Source organism: Sinohyriopsis cumingii, chromosome 6 (genome assembly GCF_028554795.1).
Source record: "Sinohyriopsis cumingii isolate HCF-2022 chromosome 6, ASM2855479v2, whole genome shotgun sequence".
NCBI lineage: Eukaryota > Metazoa > Mollusca > Bivalvia > Unionida > Unionidae > Sinohyriopsis > Sinohyriopsis cumingii.
In genome coordinates, this window is record NC_142966.1 from 39,109,813 (window position 1) to 39,129,979 (window position 20,167).

Sequence of the window (20,167 nt, forward strand, 5' to 3'; positions counted from 1 at the left end):
TCTCAATGGGTGGAATTTCATCCCGTCTCCTCATTGACAGCCTCAGCTCCCATCGAGTTTGAAATCAAAGGACAGCCCGAAGATTACATCGATCTGAATAGCAGTTACTTGTACTTGAAAGTCAAAGTTCTAGATAAGGATGATGGTGCAGTAGATGACACTGAGAATATAGCTCCCGTCAACAATTTCATGCATTCCTTGTTTAGTGGAGTGGACTTGTACTTGAATAACAAACTGGTCAGCAGCAGCATGGATACTTACCCTTACCGTGCCTACCTGGAAAATCTCTTGACGTACGGAATAGATGCCAAGGATACCCATCTCAATGCTTGTGTGCTGTGGGAACCTGACGAAGCGGGCAAGTTCGACCTTGTAGATGGAACCAATAACGGCTTTGAGCAAAGAGAACTCAAAATCTTAGATAAGAAGAGTTTAGAACTGATGGATCGTTTGCATTTGGACATGTGGTTGCAAGAGAAATATTTGCTGAACGGAGTCAATGTCCGCTTGAGACTGAATCGTAGCAGTACCGCTTTCCATTTGTTGGCTGAGGATGCTAAGGCTCCTAAAAGCAAAATCGAAGAGGCCAAACTCTACGTACGACGCGTGGAAGTGTTACCCAAAGTAGGTAACGACATCAGTCAAACGTTGAGCAGAACGACCGCCAAGTATCCCATACGACGCGTGGAAGTGAAAACGTTCACCATTCCCGTTGGACATCATTCCATGATCGAAGATCATCTGTTCCAAGGACAGCTACCCAAACGTTTGATCCTTGGTATGGTCTCGAATTCAGCCTTCAACGGAGCCTTCGCTCAAAATCCTTTCAACTTTCAACACTTTAACGTGAAGAAAATCGAAGTCAGTCGCGATGGCAAGACCTTGTGTACCCGACCTTTCGAACCTGACTTTACCAACAAAAATTACCTGAGATCGTACTTGTCCCTGTACGAAGCCACCGGACAGTTAGGAACCAACACCAGTCACGGTATTACGTACGAGGATTACGCAGGAGGCTATGCTTTGTGGGCTTTCGATTTCACTCCAGACCAAGGCAGCGACGAGGGACATTTCCACCCTATAAAATCAGGCCAGATTCGTGTGGAACTTCAGTTTGCAGAACCACTGAAAGAGACAGTGAACGTCATCCTGTATGCAGAATTCGATAATACCATAGAAATCAACAGTTTGAGAGAAGTCATCCTAGATTACTAGAAACCATGGAAGACTGTTGTCCCTCTTTACCTAGTGGAGAAACTTTGGAGATGGAATGTGAGGAGACCGTGGAAAAAGAAGAAGTGATCATGATGAAGTCGAGATGGCCAGAACAAGAAGCCCAATTAGTCTCCTGTTTTGCCAAACACTTGGTCGAAAAAATGATGGAATTGATCAAGAAAAATTGTTATGGATGTCAAAACGATCATCCCAGTCAAATTCAACACGATAAATGCCTGATGTTAAGTCAAGAAGAAAAATTGGACGAGTATCTGGACGAAGCTTGGAGTCTCATCTCGAACAAAGACGTGTTGCACCAGTGGTATAAAGACTTGCGTGAACATTCTTGTCCACCATTAACCACTCAAGAGATCCATCCTATCGAAGCTCTCCTGAATCAGAGTGAGGAAACAGAACGAATAACCGTTTATTCGTCAGACATTTTCAAGCAAAAAGTCAGGATCGAATTGACGACTTATTATTACCTGTGAAGAAGAAGAATAAAACACAAAACAATGGATACCTGGGAACTTCATTACCTTTTGAACCACAGTTCGTATACGGCTTCATGGAATCCTGTCGTCTGTGCTAAAGATGAACTCCCTCATCGCAAACCTAAAGACCATCAAGCTTACGTGATCAACACGGACGACAGTCATCTCCCAGGAACCCACTGGGTAGCCGTCTACTTTCCTCAAGAAGGATGTGTGGAATATTTCGATTCGTACGGATTACCCCCTTTGGAAGACGATATCATTGACTTTATGAGAAGAAATGCTCAGATCACCCGTTTCAATAATGTGAAATTACAAGGCACAGATTCCTTGGTGTGTGGACAGTACTGTGTGTATTTTCTGCATCATCGCAGCCTGGGCTATTCCTTAGAACATTTAGTGACTCATTTCGATCCTCGTTCTTCTGCTAGAAATGATGTGAAAGTAGATCAATGGTTTTGTGACCATTATGCTTATCTTTTGTCTCAAGCTAGGAAACGTAGTGTCCATCAATGGCCTAATGATTTCCAACAGTGGAAATCACGATTTCATTCACAACGTTGTCAGCCTTGTTTAAAGTAGATTGTAAATTGAGAAAAAAATGTTAGTGATTTGAAAAAAATTGTTTGATGTTATAGTGTTGGATTATTGTTAAAAAATGTTAGAGTTGTTGTTAAGTGTTAAGTGATTTTTGAATAAAAAAATGTTGTGTTTTGAAAAAAATGCCTTTGTGGTTTGTTTAGCTATAAGAATGTTGGATTGATGCTCTTTTTTTCTTACTATCCCTCTCATGAACGTTGCGGCTCGAAAACCGTGTGGGGGATGTTTTCCTTCACGTCCGCGCTTTGACTTTAAGAACCGGTTTGTTCCCAGTCTAACCATCCATTGTCGACTCATCCTCCTACGAAGATGTGCTCCAAACTAGCTAAGCTCAACGAAGCCTACATGAATTTGCATAGGGTCAGACACAGTCTGATACCAAAGCCAGAAGAAATAGAGAATGTGAGAATGTTAAAAATCACTGAAGACCTAATAGAAGAGCTCTTCAGAGAAGAAGTGAACAGGGAAAAAGAAGAATGGACAGAGAAGTACAGACTTCAGAGACAGCAGCAACAGCAGCAACAACAGCAACAACAACAACAGCAGCAGCAACCTGAAGCTGACAGAGGCTTTGTCGATTGCCGTATCGACACCAAAGAGTTCTTCTTCTCTTTCCGAAGAAGCAGACCTATCGCCAGAAAGTCTATAATCAGAGGACATCGCATTCTTAGAAACTAAAAAAAGAATGCCATAGCAAACAAAAAAAACAGCCCTTTTCAGGGCTACCCCAATACTCTAGAAAAGAAATAACGATCGATTTGCCAATGTGTGTAGGTAGAGTAGTGTGAAAATAAACACTAACTCTTGCTTTTAAAAATGTGAGGGTATGTGTTGGTGTGTTAGTGTTAGTAAGTGATAAAGTAAGTTGGTATGGATAGTAGATTAAAATGATGTCTTTTTGGTGTTTGAGGTGTATATTTGGAGTTAGATTGGATTGCTTTGCGTATGTGGATAGTCGATTGAAGTGATTTATAAAAAATTTTAAAATAGTGATGGGTAGCATAAAAGTGAGTGAGTGTTTCTTTTAGGTCCGCGCGTTGTTGTTTTTTTGGTCATGATCTAGGTAAGATGAATTTTATGTTATTAGGGGGATGTTTTCCTTCACGTCCGCGCTTTCAGTATAAATTGAAACTCGTTCGGCAGTCCAGCTACCCTTGTTGATTGTTCAACACTAGAAAAATGAGCAGCAGACTGAGTAAATTGATGGAACTTCAGATGCATCTGGAGTATGCCAGATGCCTCCTGAATGAGCTGGCTGCAGAGGCCCTTGTGGAAGAAGCCAGGATAGAACAAGAGGAAGAAGAAAGAAAACTGAAAGAAGAGGAAGAAAAAAAGAGAGGGATAAGGTCTCACGTGTTGATGATAAAGAAATGTGAGGTGAAGCCCTGGGTGATGGAACCTCCACAGGCAATGACTGCACCACAGTTACAACCACAACAAGAGGTAATTGTTCATCCTCGAATGAGGAATAGAAGAGAAAGAAGACAAAGGGAAGAAGAAATGTTCACTATTCCGCAAACGGAGGAGTGGGATAGTGAAGCCACTCACCCCCCGTCAGCTCTTCCAACAACTTCAGTCAATTGGACCAATGACTGGAGTAGGCGTTGTGTCTGTGGTGCCAGACCCGGAAGGTGTCACCATTAGCCAGGTGCCTCTGAAGTTCCAAAAACAGTCCTTTTCAGGGCTACCCAATACTCTAGAAAAGAAATAACAATCCATTTGCCAATGTGTGTAGGTAGAGTAGTGTGATTATAAACACTAACTCTTTTTAAAAAAATGTGAGGGTATGTGTTTGTGTGTTTGTGTTTGTGTTTGTAAGAGCTCAGGTATGTTTGTGTGAATAGTAGATTATGGGTTTCTTTATTGTTTCTTAGAGTATGTGGAGAGTATAGTTTGGGTTTGATTATATGAAATGAGAAAAGTGGGGATGTTTTCCTTCACGTCCGCACGTTGTTGGGTTATGATCTAGGTAAGATCAATTTTATGTTTTTTAGGGGGATGTTTTCCATCACGTCCGCACGTTGTTGGGTTATGATCTAGGTAAGATCAATTTTATGTTTTTTAGGGGGATGTTTTCCATCACGTCCGCGCTTTAAGTATAAGAACCCACAGTATTCGTGGTTCAAACCATTCTGCAAAGAATAAAAAGAAGATGGCGTCAAACCAAATGGACAAAATACAAACCTTGCAAGACGTTTTAGACAACTTAGGAATAATGGAACAGATGCTATTAAGACTGGTTGAAGACCATTATTCCTATAGTCCCCATCGTGTGAAGATGGAAATTAATAACTTAAGGAAAGCAAAGGACAAGATTAGTGTTGTAATGAAAGAGATCAAGGAGGAGAAGGAGGATGAAGAGGAAAGAACAAGAATACGCAAATGGAACGAAAAAATTGAAAAAGAAGAAGAAAATGAAAAGAGGAAGAAAGAAGAGGAGGAAGAGAAGAAGAAAGAAGAGGAGGAGAAGAAAAAAAAGAAAGAGAAGAAGAGTGTAGGAGATAAAATAAGAACTTGGTGGAGGAAAAGAAGAAATTAGAAGAAGAAGAAAACCCAAAAGCCCTTTTCAGGGCCAGCCATATTTCTCGAAAAGAGATAGTCTTTCCATTGCTTACCCCTTCTTATATTTTATTTTTAAAAAAAAATAGAGACCCTCCCTGTTTCAATTTTACATAGACCCTATATAATCCCAGGGGTTTTTGGCTATGTTAAATTCCCATAGACCCTATATTGTCCCAGGGTGGTTAATGTTAAATTTACATAGACCCTATATAATCCCAGGGGTTTTTGGCTATGTTAAATTCCCATAGACCCTATATTGTCCCAGGGTGGTTAATGTTAAATTTACATAGACCCTATATAGTCCCAGGGTTTTTTGGCCATGTTATTTCCCATAGACCCTATATTGTCCCACGATTTTTCTCCATGTTAAATTTACATAGACCCTATATTGTCCCAGGGGTCTTTTTAATGATAAATCCCATAGACCCTATAGTATCCCACTTCACTACTCACAGTCCTAGAACAAAACAATGCATCACCCGTTGTAAGCCATTTCATTGGCTATACTTATTTTCTTACCGCGTTCGCTTCGAATTGACTCGAGTAGCTATTCAGACCGTGACGAGAATGGCCATGCTTTACTGGGTCTATCCTATAGGCGATTTATATAAAAAAAAATATTTTTTAAAAATTAAACTAATGCACGAACAATCGTACCATGGGCGATCCCATGGAAATTGTGTCCGTCTTATTGCAAAATACATCAACATTTAATTTAACCGTGCAGATCGCTAGAACAAACCTCTGATAATATGCATTTTGAAAAGTGTTGTGTGACACGGATCGCCATTGTCGCTTGGTGTCTGCTTTCTTGTTCGAAAAGAGATCGTTTCGTCTTGACTATAAAAATTTAACTTGACTAAGTTTTACGCACTACTTGAATTCATACATTTACGTTGTAGGTGTAAGCCGTCGTTCTCAGTTTTCTGGAAGTTCGTTTTTGCGTTTCTCAGATGTGATACTATTTTTTATGGACCGAACGAAATTTCTTTTGGCGTGAATCAGGACTCGTGGTTTTGTGGCAGGAATGGAGAGCATTGATTAAAGCTCAGTTATGTCGTCTTCGAAATCGCTGACACGGATTTGAACTAACACTTCAGGTTTTGTGTGAGGCGATACGGTACATCATTGCCTTTTACTTCCTCAATGAAATCGTTTCATCTTATTGCAAAATTACATTTGACTAGGTTTCATACGCAGCAGGTCCCTGTATATAAGGAGAGTGTCTTAGCGTCAGAGTATTCATTCCGCTCTCAAACGATCAAGAAGATGGAAGAGTCAGCACAGATCGACCTGCTGGTCAAATATTTGCTAAAAGTCATACGAAAGCATAATTCACATGCGAAAGTGGCAACAAAACTTACTCTTTTGGTCGTTGATTTGATGAGAGTCATACGAAAGTGTGTAAGTGCTAATGAAGTTTGCTATATCTGCAAAGGTAAATGGGTATTTGTCTCCAGAATACCTGCTTCGTCTAAGAAAGAGAGACAAAAGTCAAGATACCTAATATCGTTGTCAGGAGAAAGGACATTGGAATTCAGAGTGCCCTACGAGAAAAGAGAAGAAACAAAAAACAAGACGAAACAGAGAAGAGGGATTCAGAAGAAGAAGAAATTGAAGATGATGAAGAGCTTGTGCCAGTAAAGACATGGAAATGGAAAAATTGACAATGTGAGCCGATGCGTTGGCCCTGATGTGAAATTTCATACTACCTTCTAAAAGAGAATAGACCAGAAAGAAAACGTAAGTGTCTCTTGGTCTTGACATTGTATAATAAGGATGGCGTGTTTTGTTTTTACTCACACTTTATGAAATTGTGCTCTTTCACCTCTCTCTATCCCTCTGGATCATGTTTTAGTTAGAATTGAAATGGAAGGATGTTTTCCTTCACGCACGCTCTTTAGGCATGCAAGTCGGTAAACAATAGTCAGTCTATTCATCCATTATTTTGTGTCTTGATGTTTCCTAAATCACACACTGATGCCATAAAATAACGGGTTAAATGGGTTTTGTAGTGTTGGGAGTGGGGGTGGGGTGTAGGTGTTTGGCAGAGTTGGTCATTGCAGGTGAGGGCTTAGGTGCTTTCAAAAACCTTTTTCTTCTTCACTCTGTGTTGATGGAATATAATGGGTTATTTTCTTCACTCTCTGTTGATAGTATATATAAAGGGTAATTTCTTCACTCCGTGTGGATAGTGTATAATGGTTTTCTTCTTCTTCCCTCTGTGGTGTGCGTGTGTATGTGTGTGTGTGTGTGTGTTCGCGTACGTTGTGTAGATCGTATATTTGGTTGTTCATTTTTTTCTTCTTCCTCCAGAGTGTGGATAGTATATTTGGGGTTTGCATGCGTTAGCGACGTTGTGTGGATAGTATATTTGGGGTTTTTATGCGTTCGCGTACGTTTGTGTGGATAGTATATTTCGGGTTTGTACGTGTTAGCGACGTTGTGTGGATAGTATATTTGGGGTTTGTATGCGTTAGCGACGTTGTGTGGATAGTATATTTGGGAATTGTATGCGTTCGGGTACGTTTGTATGGAAAGTATATTTGGGGTTTGTAAGCGTTCGCGTACGTTTGTATGGATAGTATATTTGGGGTTTGTATGCGTTTGAGTACGTTTGTGTGGATAGTATATTTGGGGTTTGTATGAGTTAGCGACGTTGTGTGGAAAGTATATTTGGGGTTTGTATTATCTCCCTTCTGTGTTGATAGTATATCTGGGGTTTGTTTTTTCCTCTTCCCTGTGTGTGTATGTGTGTGTGTGTGTGCGTATGTCTGCGCGCGTACGTTGTGTGTGTGTGTGTGTGTGTGTGTGTGTGTGTGTGTATGTATTGGTCTCTGTTTGTCCCTATAAAACTCACTTTATCCCTATCAGATACACTTTACCTACCTACCTGCAGTATTCAGGTCAGCCACTTGCAACACTGTTGACATGTATCCCCTAGTGTTCAGTACAGTGACGTCACTGACGCTGGAAATTTCGAGACTATAAATATGGACTTGGGGATTTCCACAGGTTGTAGCTATACATATGTACTAGAGTTCATAAACAGGAACGTCACTCAAGATGAGGCTATAAAAAGATAGTGGGGTTTTCCAAAGGAATAACCCACAAGTTGTAGTATAAGTAGATAGTGGGATTTCATAGGAATTTTAGCTGATTATAGCTATAAATAGATACATGGGTGTTTATCCACGATCGTCACACAAGTTGATATTGTAAGTAGTTACTAATTTTATCCATTTTAGTCTAAACCATTGTAACTTAATTTTCGGGATATGTTTATTTTCCTTTAAATTCTGGGACAATTTCGTTATTTTAGCGTTACTTTTAGTCACATCCATTTTGTCGTTGAACATTTCCTTGATTATAGCTATTTATAGCATCATTACAATTATGCAAATTTTTGAACACCCCAGCAAGATTTCAGGTCTTGGTAATGCTTTATATATAAATCTCACGCTTGTACTAGTGTATGTATGTCTCTGTCTCTGTTGTGTTTGACCCTCTACCATCATTGTCCCTAGACAATCCCACCATGTTCAATTCCCCTTGATGCTATACAGACCCACCATGTTCAATTTCCATATGTTAAATTCCCCTTGACGCTAGACAGTCCCACGATTTATTCCCATGTTAAATTCCCCTTGTCCCTAGACAGACCCAAACTCTATTCCCCATGTTCAATTCCCCTTGAGGCTAGAGTGACCCAAGACTTTTTCCCCATGTTCAATTCCCCTTGAGGCTAGAGTGACCCAAGACTTTTTCCCATGTTAAATTCCCCTTGAGGCTATATTGTCCCACTTCACTACTTACATGAAATTCAAATCTCTACAAGGACAATGAAAATTTCAAAACAAAATTTTAAAGACAGTTGTTTAATATCTCTGAATTTTTTAAAAAAATAATATCCCCGTCGAGCCGCCGTTTTATGTTACGAACCTTTGCTCTTAAATGAAATATTATGTATATTTGATTTAATTTATATTTGATTTAATTTAATTGTTTGTTTTTTAGTTTTTAATTTTTTAAATTTTATTACATGCTATTGTAATGTAACTTTATTTACTGGATTTGATATTGCCCAGAATAGAGTTAAGTTCTGACTGATATTTTTTTTTATTGTTGACGTAAAGAACTTTATAAAGACATTGTATCTAATGCTGACCTATTTTCTGACCTTGATTCAGAACCAATGTTTTTGGTAAACACTTGGAAAAAAATGTATATTCTTTCCCAGAGTAAATGCCATTGATTTCAGTTAAGGCTATACTGGGAGTACGTGTTCCGAATGAATTCCAATACTTAATGTGCTGATGTACCAATAATCTTGAATAGGTTGAAATACCAGCAGTCTTGACGTATCACAATGATATAATCCAGAATGTCTTTGAATGAATTCACAATAATCACAAAGTAATGTTATTGTCCAAAATGTCAATGTTAATGAACCCTTTGTAATTCCAATGAATATTTTTTAAATAGATGATTCCTCTCAAATTATATTTGAACACACCTAAAATCTTTGATTATTGATTCAGAAAGACTAATATTAAAAGCAGGAGTGGATAATTTTGATAACTTACGTTATATAAAAGATAAAACAGATAAAATTAACAGGATGTCCATCACTCGTTCGCTTGCAGAACATTCTAAGTTTGTAAATGAGGCAAAACTTGAACTAAAATTTCAGTAAACAACTCGTTTGTGACACAAGAACATGACAAAATAACATGAGAATAGTCGGGTAGGCCAAACCGCTACCCTCGTTTGAAGACAAAGTCAAGCACATAATGCAAATTATATATATATATATATATATATATATATATATATATATATATATATATATATATATATATATATATATATATATATATATATATATAAGGTTAAGAAAATAAAAACAACCCGCTCAGAACAAAGTTTGAAGTGTGTCTTTCTCTCATATATAGAAGAAAAAAAATCGTTTTATATCGATGATATTAGTCCAGAGACATATTGTTATATAAATTTAATTTGTATTGTTTGTTAGTTTTTTCCTCCATGATTATATGTTATTTAATTATATAATCTTATTTGCCTGAAAAATTATCAATTCTTTCAACATCTTTAGCAGAATCATTCTTATTGTTGTGATCAATATCTGATGTGGGTGAATTAATTTATTCAAATTATAATTCACTAGAATACAAAGTGCTCATCAGTAATATTCTAGGACTGGACCATTGATTTGGAATCATAGTGAATTCAGACAAGAATATTTTGGGATTATATTTTTGTGATACATCAAAAGACCGTTAGCACATCATCACAATCCAGGCCACATGTACATTAGCCTATTCGAGACCGCAGGCACATAAATACATTCAATATTGAAGTATTTGTGGAATAACATTGGAAATCAGTTGGAACTTCATATATTTCGACTTGTGATACATATTTTAGGACTATTTCGGACTTAATTAACAATACCGTAAGTTCTTTTTAAGTTTTGACTTGTATTGTAGGCTATAAATTATTTGTTAAATTTAACAAAACTTGTTAGTTTTCGCTATTTTCTGTGACCTAGTTTTAGACCATACGGTCGTATAATATATAACACAGGGATTCCTAGCTTGTGCAGAGAACAAAAGGAACCCCCGAATTCTCGTGGGTGCGTTAACTGAGACGTGATCCTCAGACTGCGTGGTGGATTCGCTACACGAGTTCGTGACTATTCTTTTAGCAGTTCGATTTTTCTGTGCGCTGTTTAATAATCCGTCATGGTATGATTCTTTATGTTCCCTTCTTTGATATTGTACTGCCACCTGCATTGTTTGCTCACTGTATATAGTACGATGGCTTAAATAATAAGCAAGCAGATGGGTTGGGCAGCCTATGCGACAACCTCTTAGCGAGGGTACGACTTGTCTTTGTTAGTTCTGCGCTATATCATAATGACATTTTTGCATTGCATGACAATTCTAGTTGCAATTCTTTATATTTCTTTACTTGATAGAGAAAAGCCATTTTCATTGTAGGCTTAAGGTATATAGTTTAATGGGTCACACGATAAGCAAACAGATCGGGTAGGCGGCCAACATGACAACTTAGCGAGGCACGAATTTTCTTGCCTTGTCTTTGTTAGGCCTATTTCAGTGCCAATTCAAAATGACATTAATGCACCGGGCAACGTCAGCCTTTACAACAAGAACTTATTTTGGTGAAAATGTGTCCATACCAATTATGAACAGTTTTTAATTTGATTTTCTGATGATTCGGCAGATGTGATTAATATATGTGGTAACGAATTCCAGTCTTTGGTAGTTTCGGTAGGGAAAAGCTGAATGTAGCTATCCTTGAAAATGAAAGCGATAAATTGATTGGCTTACAATATTAGATCAACAATCACATCCAGTGAAAAGCGCCGTTAGATAGCTTATTCGTCACAAGATTAGTATATAGAGGCTTGGCTACCTGTAAATATGTATGTAACAGAGCTTTTCATTGGATGCGACAGTAGCTCTTGAATATTTGAAGTTAATTCCCTTATTAGCAATACTTAAATAATAATGATGATAATAATAATAATAATAGTGTCGCCAGGTAGACCAGCAAGTAGATATCTGTTTTTTTTTTCTGGCATTAAATTATATTATTTTATACTATATATATGATTGAGTTGAATTGTAAGCAGCGATATGAGTCCCAGTGGTTCGTTCCACGCAGAACCGCACAGTTTATCCCATTTGCAACTCAGTAACTCGGGTCAGCGTCATTAAATGTAGCTAAAAGTACCTAATTCGTTGTAAATACTTCGTGTGAAACGAACTGGTCACTCTTAGCTACATTTAATGACCCGGGCCTGAAAATTCGCTGAGGATAAACTTCGTGATAATTTGTAGAAGGAACTAAGCAGGGAGAAAAAAGTGTGCGAGACAAATCAGATAAAAAGAGGAAATACTGTGGTAAATGCCTCAATTATCTTATATGGTAGGCACATGATTCCGACAAATGAAACATGCAGTTTGTGTATAAAATATAAAAATTAAAATTCTCTGACTGAACAAAACACCAACTTCAAAACTATACTATAGTTCGTTGGACGATATCCGCGTCTGTTTCTCACTGAATTTTCAACTCGGCGTATAGGAATTCGCTTAAGTTACCGAATTCGTTTCGAGCATTTATGATTTAAACATATTTTATTGGGGGTGGGGGTAGCATACAGCTCATTGCTATTCATTTGGTACATGCTGGAAAAGAGTGGGCCGTGTACATGTAATCTGCTATGTTCGTCCTTCGTTGTGGAAGATTCCATATTTGATACAGTTCTGAGCATTGTAGGAACCGCCGCGTGCTACATAAACAAACATTACCTGCATCGTGTTTAATTAGCATTCTACATTCATGTCAAATACTCATAACATAAAACAAATAAACAACTAAAGAAAACTTTGACTGAAAATGAATGTAATCAGCATCTGAATAGATAGAAATGCACAGTAGCAGCTTTGAATAATAATAATAATAAGAACAGTTACAATAATGGAAATATTTCTAGCTGAACTATTTTGCTTGTTCCAGATGTTATCTTTGGTACTATTTTAAATAATTGCTGAATAGTATACTGTACAATAGTGTATTATTTGTGATTTTGTCAAATAAATTATTTATTTGAATCCATATATTTATTTTCAGCACCCAAATCTAAGTTACATCAGTCAAAGGTCCCTTTTGTTTTATTACACAAGTCCATGGTTATCAATGGCTGCCTTAATCTCTAGAGTTATTATCAAATCCTACATTCAATTTCTTTCTTAAGCAAAGTAAAACAGTATTTCTAAAAAAATATGAAAGAAGAAACATTTTTCACTTGTTTTAATGTGAATAACCCTGTTGGTTATTTGGAGAATTATGTAGTATCACCAACAGCAGATGTTCTGTCCATTTGTACATTGTTTTTCATTTTAAAGATAACATAATTTTGCAAGTCTAGCTATAAATATTATGAATTTTGTATGGAAACAAATCCATGCTATAGTTGGAGGAAATTCTACTGTCTGGATTGGGAGAAAAACTAAAAATACTTTTTAGCCAAGTAAATATGATTGTCACTGTCAGGGTTCAGTGGTTAAACATTTTTTTTTTTATCTTGGTACCTTCAATATATGAATAAGACCAGGATATGAATAAGGCCTGGATTTGAATAAGACCAGGATATGAAAAAGACCTGGATATGAATAAGACCTGGATATGAAAAAGACCTGGATATGAATAAGGCCTGGATATGAATAAGACCTGGATATGAATAAGGCCTGGATTTGAATAAGACCAGGATATGAAAAAGACCTGGATATGAATAAGACCTGGATATGAAAAAGACCTGGATATGAATAAGGCCTGGATATGAATAAGACCTGGATATGAATAAGGCCTGGATATGAATAAGACCAGGATATGAAAAAGACCTGGATGTGAATAAGACCTGGATATGGTGTTCTGTAACTACAGTATGTTAAAACATTGTAATACAGATTGGTTTTCAGTATGTTAAAACACTGTAATACAGACTGGTGTACAGTATGTTAAAACATTATAATACAGACAAGTGTACAGTATGTTAAAACATAATACAGACTGGTGTACAGTATGTTAAAACATTGTAATACAGACTGGCGTACAGTATGTTAAGACATTATACTACTGACTGGTGTACAGTATGCTAAAATGTAATACAGAGTGGTGTACAGTATGTTAAAACATTATAATACAGACTGTTGTACTGTATGTTAAAACATTGTGATACAGACTGGTTTTCAGTATGTTAAAACATTGTAATACAGACTGGTGTACAGTATGTTAAAACATTGTAATACAGACTGGTGTACAGGATGTTAAAACATTGTAATACAGACTGGTGTACAGTATGTTAAGACATTATAATACAGACTGGTGTACAGTATGCTAAAATGTAATACAGACTGGTGTACAGTATGTTAAAACATTATAATACAGACTGCTGTACTGTATGTTAAAACATTGTAATACAGAGTGGTGTACAGTATGTTAAAACTTTGTAATACAGACTAGTGTACAGTAAACTGTGTAATACAGACTAGTGTACAGCATAGCTACATTGCAAGAACAAATGGGTGAAAAGAAATTGCAAATATTTCACTCTTGCAAACTTTTGTGTGTGGCAATTTCAACTAAATTGAATATATAATTTATTTTATTAGATCATTATATCTCAATATAGTATGCACCTAGGTGCATATATATATATATATATATATATATATATATATATATATATATATATATATATATATCTGTGTGTGTGTGTGCACCGAAGTGCATACTATATCATATTTTGCATACATATATTATTTATGGTTTAAAACTTTTGTGAAAATTAAATATAATTTGATATTTGATTCAATATTGCTTTATTAAAACTTATTTAGCAGGGTAAGGGTCAGAAAAATAAAAATTAATGCAGTCTTAAAAAAAATTATGTCCTGACAATAATGCTATTTTGTTCATTAAAAATGATTATAACAAATTTATCTCAAATTCTCAGCTCTACTGGTCAGGGACCAGTAAAACATGTTTAAGTGCCATATTGTCTATCATCCATCCATTATGAAAGTTTTTTTCTACTCTGGGTACAGTTTGGTTCTAAACGAAGAAAGCTAGGACTGGACGTCCAGCTTGGTCATTTTGGTTATTTCCATGGCTAATAGAATGCCACTCTCTTAAAATGCTACAAGGAACTGCAACAGTTTTAACTTGATTCTATTATATTCTTTATTTATGGTAGGTTTATAAATATACAATAATGTTTCAAACATGTAACTTGCACTGCTTACCAGGCATGCACAGTATAAAAGATGTAAAATTTATTATTATATATTGTTATGTATATTTACATATGTATACAGTGTGTATCATCATTTAAGATTATAGTTAGGAAAGGTTATTTTATTAATAATATTATAAATACTATTTTCTTCTAGGAATGAGTTTGTACTCTTAGATGAGGTCATTGTATATCATGTATAGTGCATAGATTCATTCTTAAGTTCTAACCTTGAACTCTGGTAAACATTATGTGATGTGATTGTAGGTCATGGGTTTTTCTAATTCTTGATTAGTTAGTGTAGAGAACATGACCCTGTTTTACTTGTTCAGATCATCAAAGAACGAAGATGTTGACATCTGTGTAAGAGAATTAATACTTAGATTTAAGCATTTGTACTAGTATCACCAGTCTGGAAGAGTTATACTGAGAGAAATTCATTTATTGAATTTTATCATTTGTTGGAATTACAGTGTTACAAATATTCAGAATATTTGGAATAATAACTGCATGGAATTACCGTGAATTCAATTAAAGACTATTTGGATTTATAACTGTCATGAGATCAATATGAATTCATTTAAAGATATTTTGGTATTATATAATGGTGATTCTTCTGTAGTCTTGACACATTAGTACATTACTGACCATCATCTGGAATACCTTTAGAACGAACTCCTTCAGATTACTTGATAGAACTATTTAGGGCTTTAGGATTTCATTCACTATATTGTAAATTATTTTTATTTTACACTTTGCATTTTAGGAAAATAAATTATAATTTCAATTATTTAAAATGTATTGATTTTGCTTTTCTTGTTTCTTATATGCACTCAGTCAAAAGCCTTCTTTGTTATTATGTGCTCAATTTAGCTTATCTGTTTCATGTATCTCTCATCCCAGTTAGCTTTGTAGTTATGATTTTTAAAAAAATAGCAGTTTAGTTGATTTCCTCAACAAAAGCTTTAACTTCAAACAAAGAATTAAATAAATCTAGTATGGGGAATTGTACTTTGAGTGTTCTCTTCCTTTATATATATATAACAGAATGAAGCAAACCAAGTTTTGTAAAACTTAACAAACAATTTAATTATCAATGTTTTTAATCAATATTAAAGATAAACTTAATAGTATTATGAATTGAATCCAAAACAATTCCCAAAAAAGTTGTATTCAAGTCTGCAAGAGTGAAATATTCCATATAAGTTTCAGATCCAAGAATATACTGGTCCACCAAAAGTCCTGATGTGTTAAGGTGGCATTGTCCAGAACACAGTAGTTCCAAAATTATAATATAGTCCATTGAGCTTTTTCTGTTTCCACTGAATAATCCAAACAAATACGTTTCTTCTTATATAATATCTAAAAACATCAGAATAAGACGTGCAGACTTGATGTTACAACAACCCAAGAAACATGAATGAGAAAACTGTCCAGTCATGCTACTTATATACAGATGGAAAGGTAAAACACGCATACTGTCACGACTCATACGTGACAAATTGCAAATTTCCAACGGCATAGTACAACTGACATGATTTAAGCCATCCAGTGGGAATTAACTTAATTCTAATCTAAGATACCACCTGACCAATCTGGGAGAAAGCCCAAAACCTGTCAACATATTTACTACTGTTTTTCTTATCAGTAACTATCAAACTATATTTAAGCAATACACTGCCACACCAAGACTGAAATAATTGATGGGGTGTACTGGGTTGTATCAATGTACAGCCTCAAGCAACGCTGATTACCTCCTACTTGTAAGGGATATTTCAAGACTTACAAGTGCAAACTCAGTTTTTCCAAAGGAATTTTTGCTAGACTGAGAGTCAAAAATCCACTTAGTGTCTGAATGGGAGTGGGGGGGGGTGCAAATTAAAAATCAGGTGTGGTCTCTGATGCACAAATGAGGGTAATAGGAAACACTATCAACCAGCATATCTGTGTTAATATGATTTGGAGAGTTCAGTCTCATTTTTTACATGTGAACAAAAATACTAGTCAGAGTGACCTAATTAGGAGTAAAGCCTTGTATTTTGGTATTATGTGTTATGAAGTAATGAAGTATAACTTTTATAACTATTCACTCATTGATAGGGTGATTTGTTTTATTTTTTGCTATAACCAAAGAAGCATAATGCAGAAAAGATGGACATTAAACTTTTCATCTGGTATAAAAAGTAAAACACAGAATTATCCCAGAGAAATTAAATTAGATTGACTCATTTTTACTCGTTCAAGCTTGTTAGCAGAAGTACTTGTCGGCATCTGTTAAATCATTGACAACACTTTGCTCACAATGATTTCATCATGTTTTTAATAATAATGCAACAACATTGTCAAGATTTCTTACTGCTTATTACAATTGCAACTATATTATGGAAAATAATGATAAATATAATTTATGAGTTGATAATGAACTATGTCTTGGACAATTAATTGATAACTAACAACAAACTGGATTTTTATTTTAAATTTGAACATAAACATAGAAGCTAACACTAAAACGTGGCCTCCATTTTTCAGCTGCTCATCATAATTACATGTTTTCAATGTTACATTACCTCCCTTGCCACATTATAGTATCATCATAATGTGATATACCTCAGTTCAATTCAGTTTATGTTTAGAAAACTTTTAAATGACCATCAGCAGGTTATTTGTGGAAAATTGGTGTATTAATTACATTAAACACCTATTTACACAATCTAAAATATATGGAATGGTGGACAGGTGGATCGTATGTACCTCTAGCTGGACTGACTGATAGGTGAACTGCACATATGATATTAAAGCATTAGAAGAACTAATAGAGAGGTAGTCTCAAACTCTTTAATCAACAACTATTTATCATTATAAAACAGTACATAAGTATACATCTTTGCTAATGCAAAATGACAATCTACTGTACCTAGAAGTATTTTACCATCCTCACTGTAAGAAGTATGCCATGTAGTTAACAATATACTAAATCTAGGGGTACAGACATGCTGTGTGAGTACTAAATCTAGGGGTACAGACATGCTGTGTGAGTACTAATTCTTGGGGTACAGACATGCTGTGTGAGTACTAAATCTAGGGGTACAGACATGCTGTGTGAGTACTAAATCTAGGGGTACAGGCATGCTGTGTGAGTACTAAATCTAGGGGTACAGACATGCTGTGTGAGTACTAAATCTAGGGGTACAGACATGCTATGTAAGTACTAAGTCTAGGGGTACAAACATGCTATGTAAGTACTAAGTCTAGGGGTACAGACAAGCTGTATGAGTACTAAATCTAGGGGTACAGACATGCTGTGTGAGTACTAAATCTAGGGGTACAGACATGCTGTGTGAGTACTAATTCTTGGGGTACAGACATGCTGTGTGAGTACTAAATCTAGGGGTACAGACATGCTATGTAAGTACTAAGTCTAGGGGTACAGACAAGCTGTGTGAGAACTAAATCTAGGGGTACAGATGTGCTGTGTGAGTGGTTAAGGTTGTAACATATAGGATTTTTTTTCTTCATATCAAATGAGGAAAATTTCATCACAAGGACTCTTTAAGAATCATTGCTTCTTGAAACAACTGACCTGAAACAGTTTTATATGCAGTCAGTTTAACCCAGACAGGAATATTGTTCTTTGAATTCTCTCCAGACTGTTAACAATGTATACACATCTCAATATTTATATACTTTTAGATAAAATATATAACAAGGCTGATAAAAAGTTCACAAAACAATAGATGACCATGGATCAAAATTGTTATCAAGTAAGCACTGACAAAAGATGACCTTTATATTCTGAATTATGGAACTGCTTTTTTTCAAACCCTCTATAGTACAGGCCTTCTTTGGATAAATAGTAAAGAATTAAGAAATAACAAAACTTTCATATTTTTAGACATATGTTATCATGAAGCATCTGACATGTAATAATTAGTACAAAAAGTAATTTGTCAGGGAAACAAGTACATTAATAAGGTCCATTGTTTTATATCCATTAACACAATCTAACCATAATCTTCAGAGTCCATTGTTTTATATCCATTGACACAATCTAACCATAATCTTCAGAGGTATGAGCTGAAGATTCACAAAACTATTTTGGTGACCATTTAAAATATTTTGGTGACCATTTAAAATATTTTGGCAGTATCATGGTGATCATAATTTTGAACTTTTGGTCCTGTTGCTGTTTTTTTTCTTAGCCGAATTTGTTTATATTATAGTCTCTGTTAAAATAATGCTAGAATGTAATTAGTAAACATTAAAAATGATACAGAATATAAATAGTAAACATTAAAAATGATATAGAATATAAATAGTAAACATTAAAAATGATACAAAATATAAATAGTAAACATTAAAAATGATACAAAATATAAATAGTAAACATTAAAAAGGATATAGAATATAAATAGTAAACATTAAAAAGAATACAGAATATAAATAGTAAACATTAAAAAGGATATAGAATATAAATAGTAAACATTAAAAATGATACAAAATATAAATAGTAAACATTAAAAATGATACAAAATATAAATAGTAAACATTAAAAAGGATATAGAATATAAATAGTAAACATTAAAAATGATACAGAAGGTTATACTGATTTGTTTCAAAGCATATTTTTCATTAATATGGAACCAGTCAGTATAAATTCTGTAACAATTTGTCTTCAAGCTAAATTGCTATACTGTCTGAATACTTCTGTAATATTCTAAAGGATTGCTGTGGTCATGTATGGCCTTTAAAATAAGTTACTGCCTGTAAACATTGAATTTAAATGAAATATGTCCTTGAAATAAAAATTAACAAATATGAAACTATTTAATATTTTTATTTACCAGTAATGTCTGTTTATGCTGTGATTTGTCTGATGAAAAAAAATTTTTTTTGGGACAAATAAAATGATTTGCTGTCAGAAATATATCTGACATAATTGAAATACATGTACATGTATCAGGATGTAACTGCAGAGAATCACAAGGGAGGCAACTTTATAATGACTGAAGATAGCTGAATAGGAAACCTAATCACTCCTTAATAAATAAATATATTCTTCGACAGATCATTGCGGCTTCCAAGAATTTCATGTAAACAGACCACCCAATTTCAGGATGTATTCATTTAAATGTGTTATGCTGTTATGTTGATTCGATTGGTGTTGATATGTTGATTTGATTGGTGTTGATATGTTGATTTGATTGGTGTTGAAATACTTCATGCACAAAATGAGTAAGATACTTTTAACTACATGTAATGATGCTGGTCTGAAAATTCACTGAGCTACAGGTGCATATGTCATAAGTGATACTGCATGGAATGCACCAAAGTTACTGATCTGGCATACAGAAAGGGTGTTGTGACAAAAGGGTGAGTCATTTAGAATACGCGACAAAAGGTGAGTGGACAAAAAACTTGCAAGTGACAAAAGAGCAGTTAGAGAAAAGTA

The 20,167-nt window shown here is 35.1% G+C and overlaps 2 protein-coding genes across 3 annotated transcripts in view; both read left to right on the top strand.

The window, feature by feature from the left end:
- Positions 1–3,331: 3,331 nt before the first annotated feature.
- On the top strand, positions 3,332–4,452 carry LOC149796747 (uncharacterized). The gene is made up of 2 exons (XM_089960269.1): positions 3,332–4,278; positions 4,350–4,452. The coding sequence occupies exon 1, from the start codon at positions 3,489–3,491 to the stop codon at positions 3,951–3,953; it is 465 nt and encodes a 154-aa protein (XP_089816395.1). The 5' UTR covers positions 3,332–3,488; the 3' UTR covers positions 3,954–4,278; positions 4,350–4,452.
- A 6,063-nt stretch (positions 4,453–10,515) lies between these two features.
- Positions 10,516–20,167, top strand: part of LOC149796748 (annexin A5-like) — a 47,553-nt gene continuing 37,901 nt past the window's right edge. Inside the window, exon 1 of one of the 2 annotated variants that reach the window (XM_089961397.1) lies at positions 10,516–10,639. In XM_089961397.1, coding sequence (XP_089817523.1) covers positions 10,637–10,639 — 3 coding nt within the window. In that variant the 5' untranslated portion in view covers positions 10,516–10,636. Of the gene's footprint in view, positions 10,640–11,669; positions 11,822–20,167 lie in introns of those variants that run through there. The other variant, XM_089961398.1, reaches the window with a different exon arrangement.

What these genes read in the sequence shown, in the direction of transcription:
- LOC149796747 (XM_089960269.1), top strand. Translation starts at nt 3,489, where the DNA reads ATGAGCAGCAGACTGAGTAAATTGATGGAACTTCAGATGCATCTGGAG.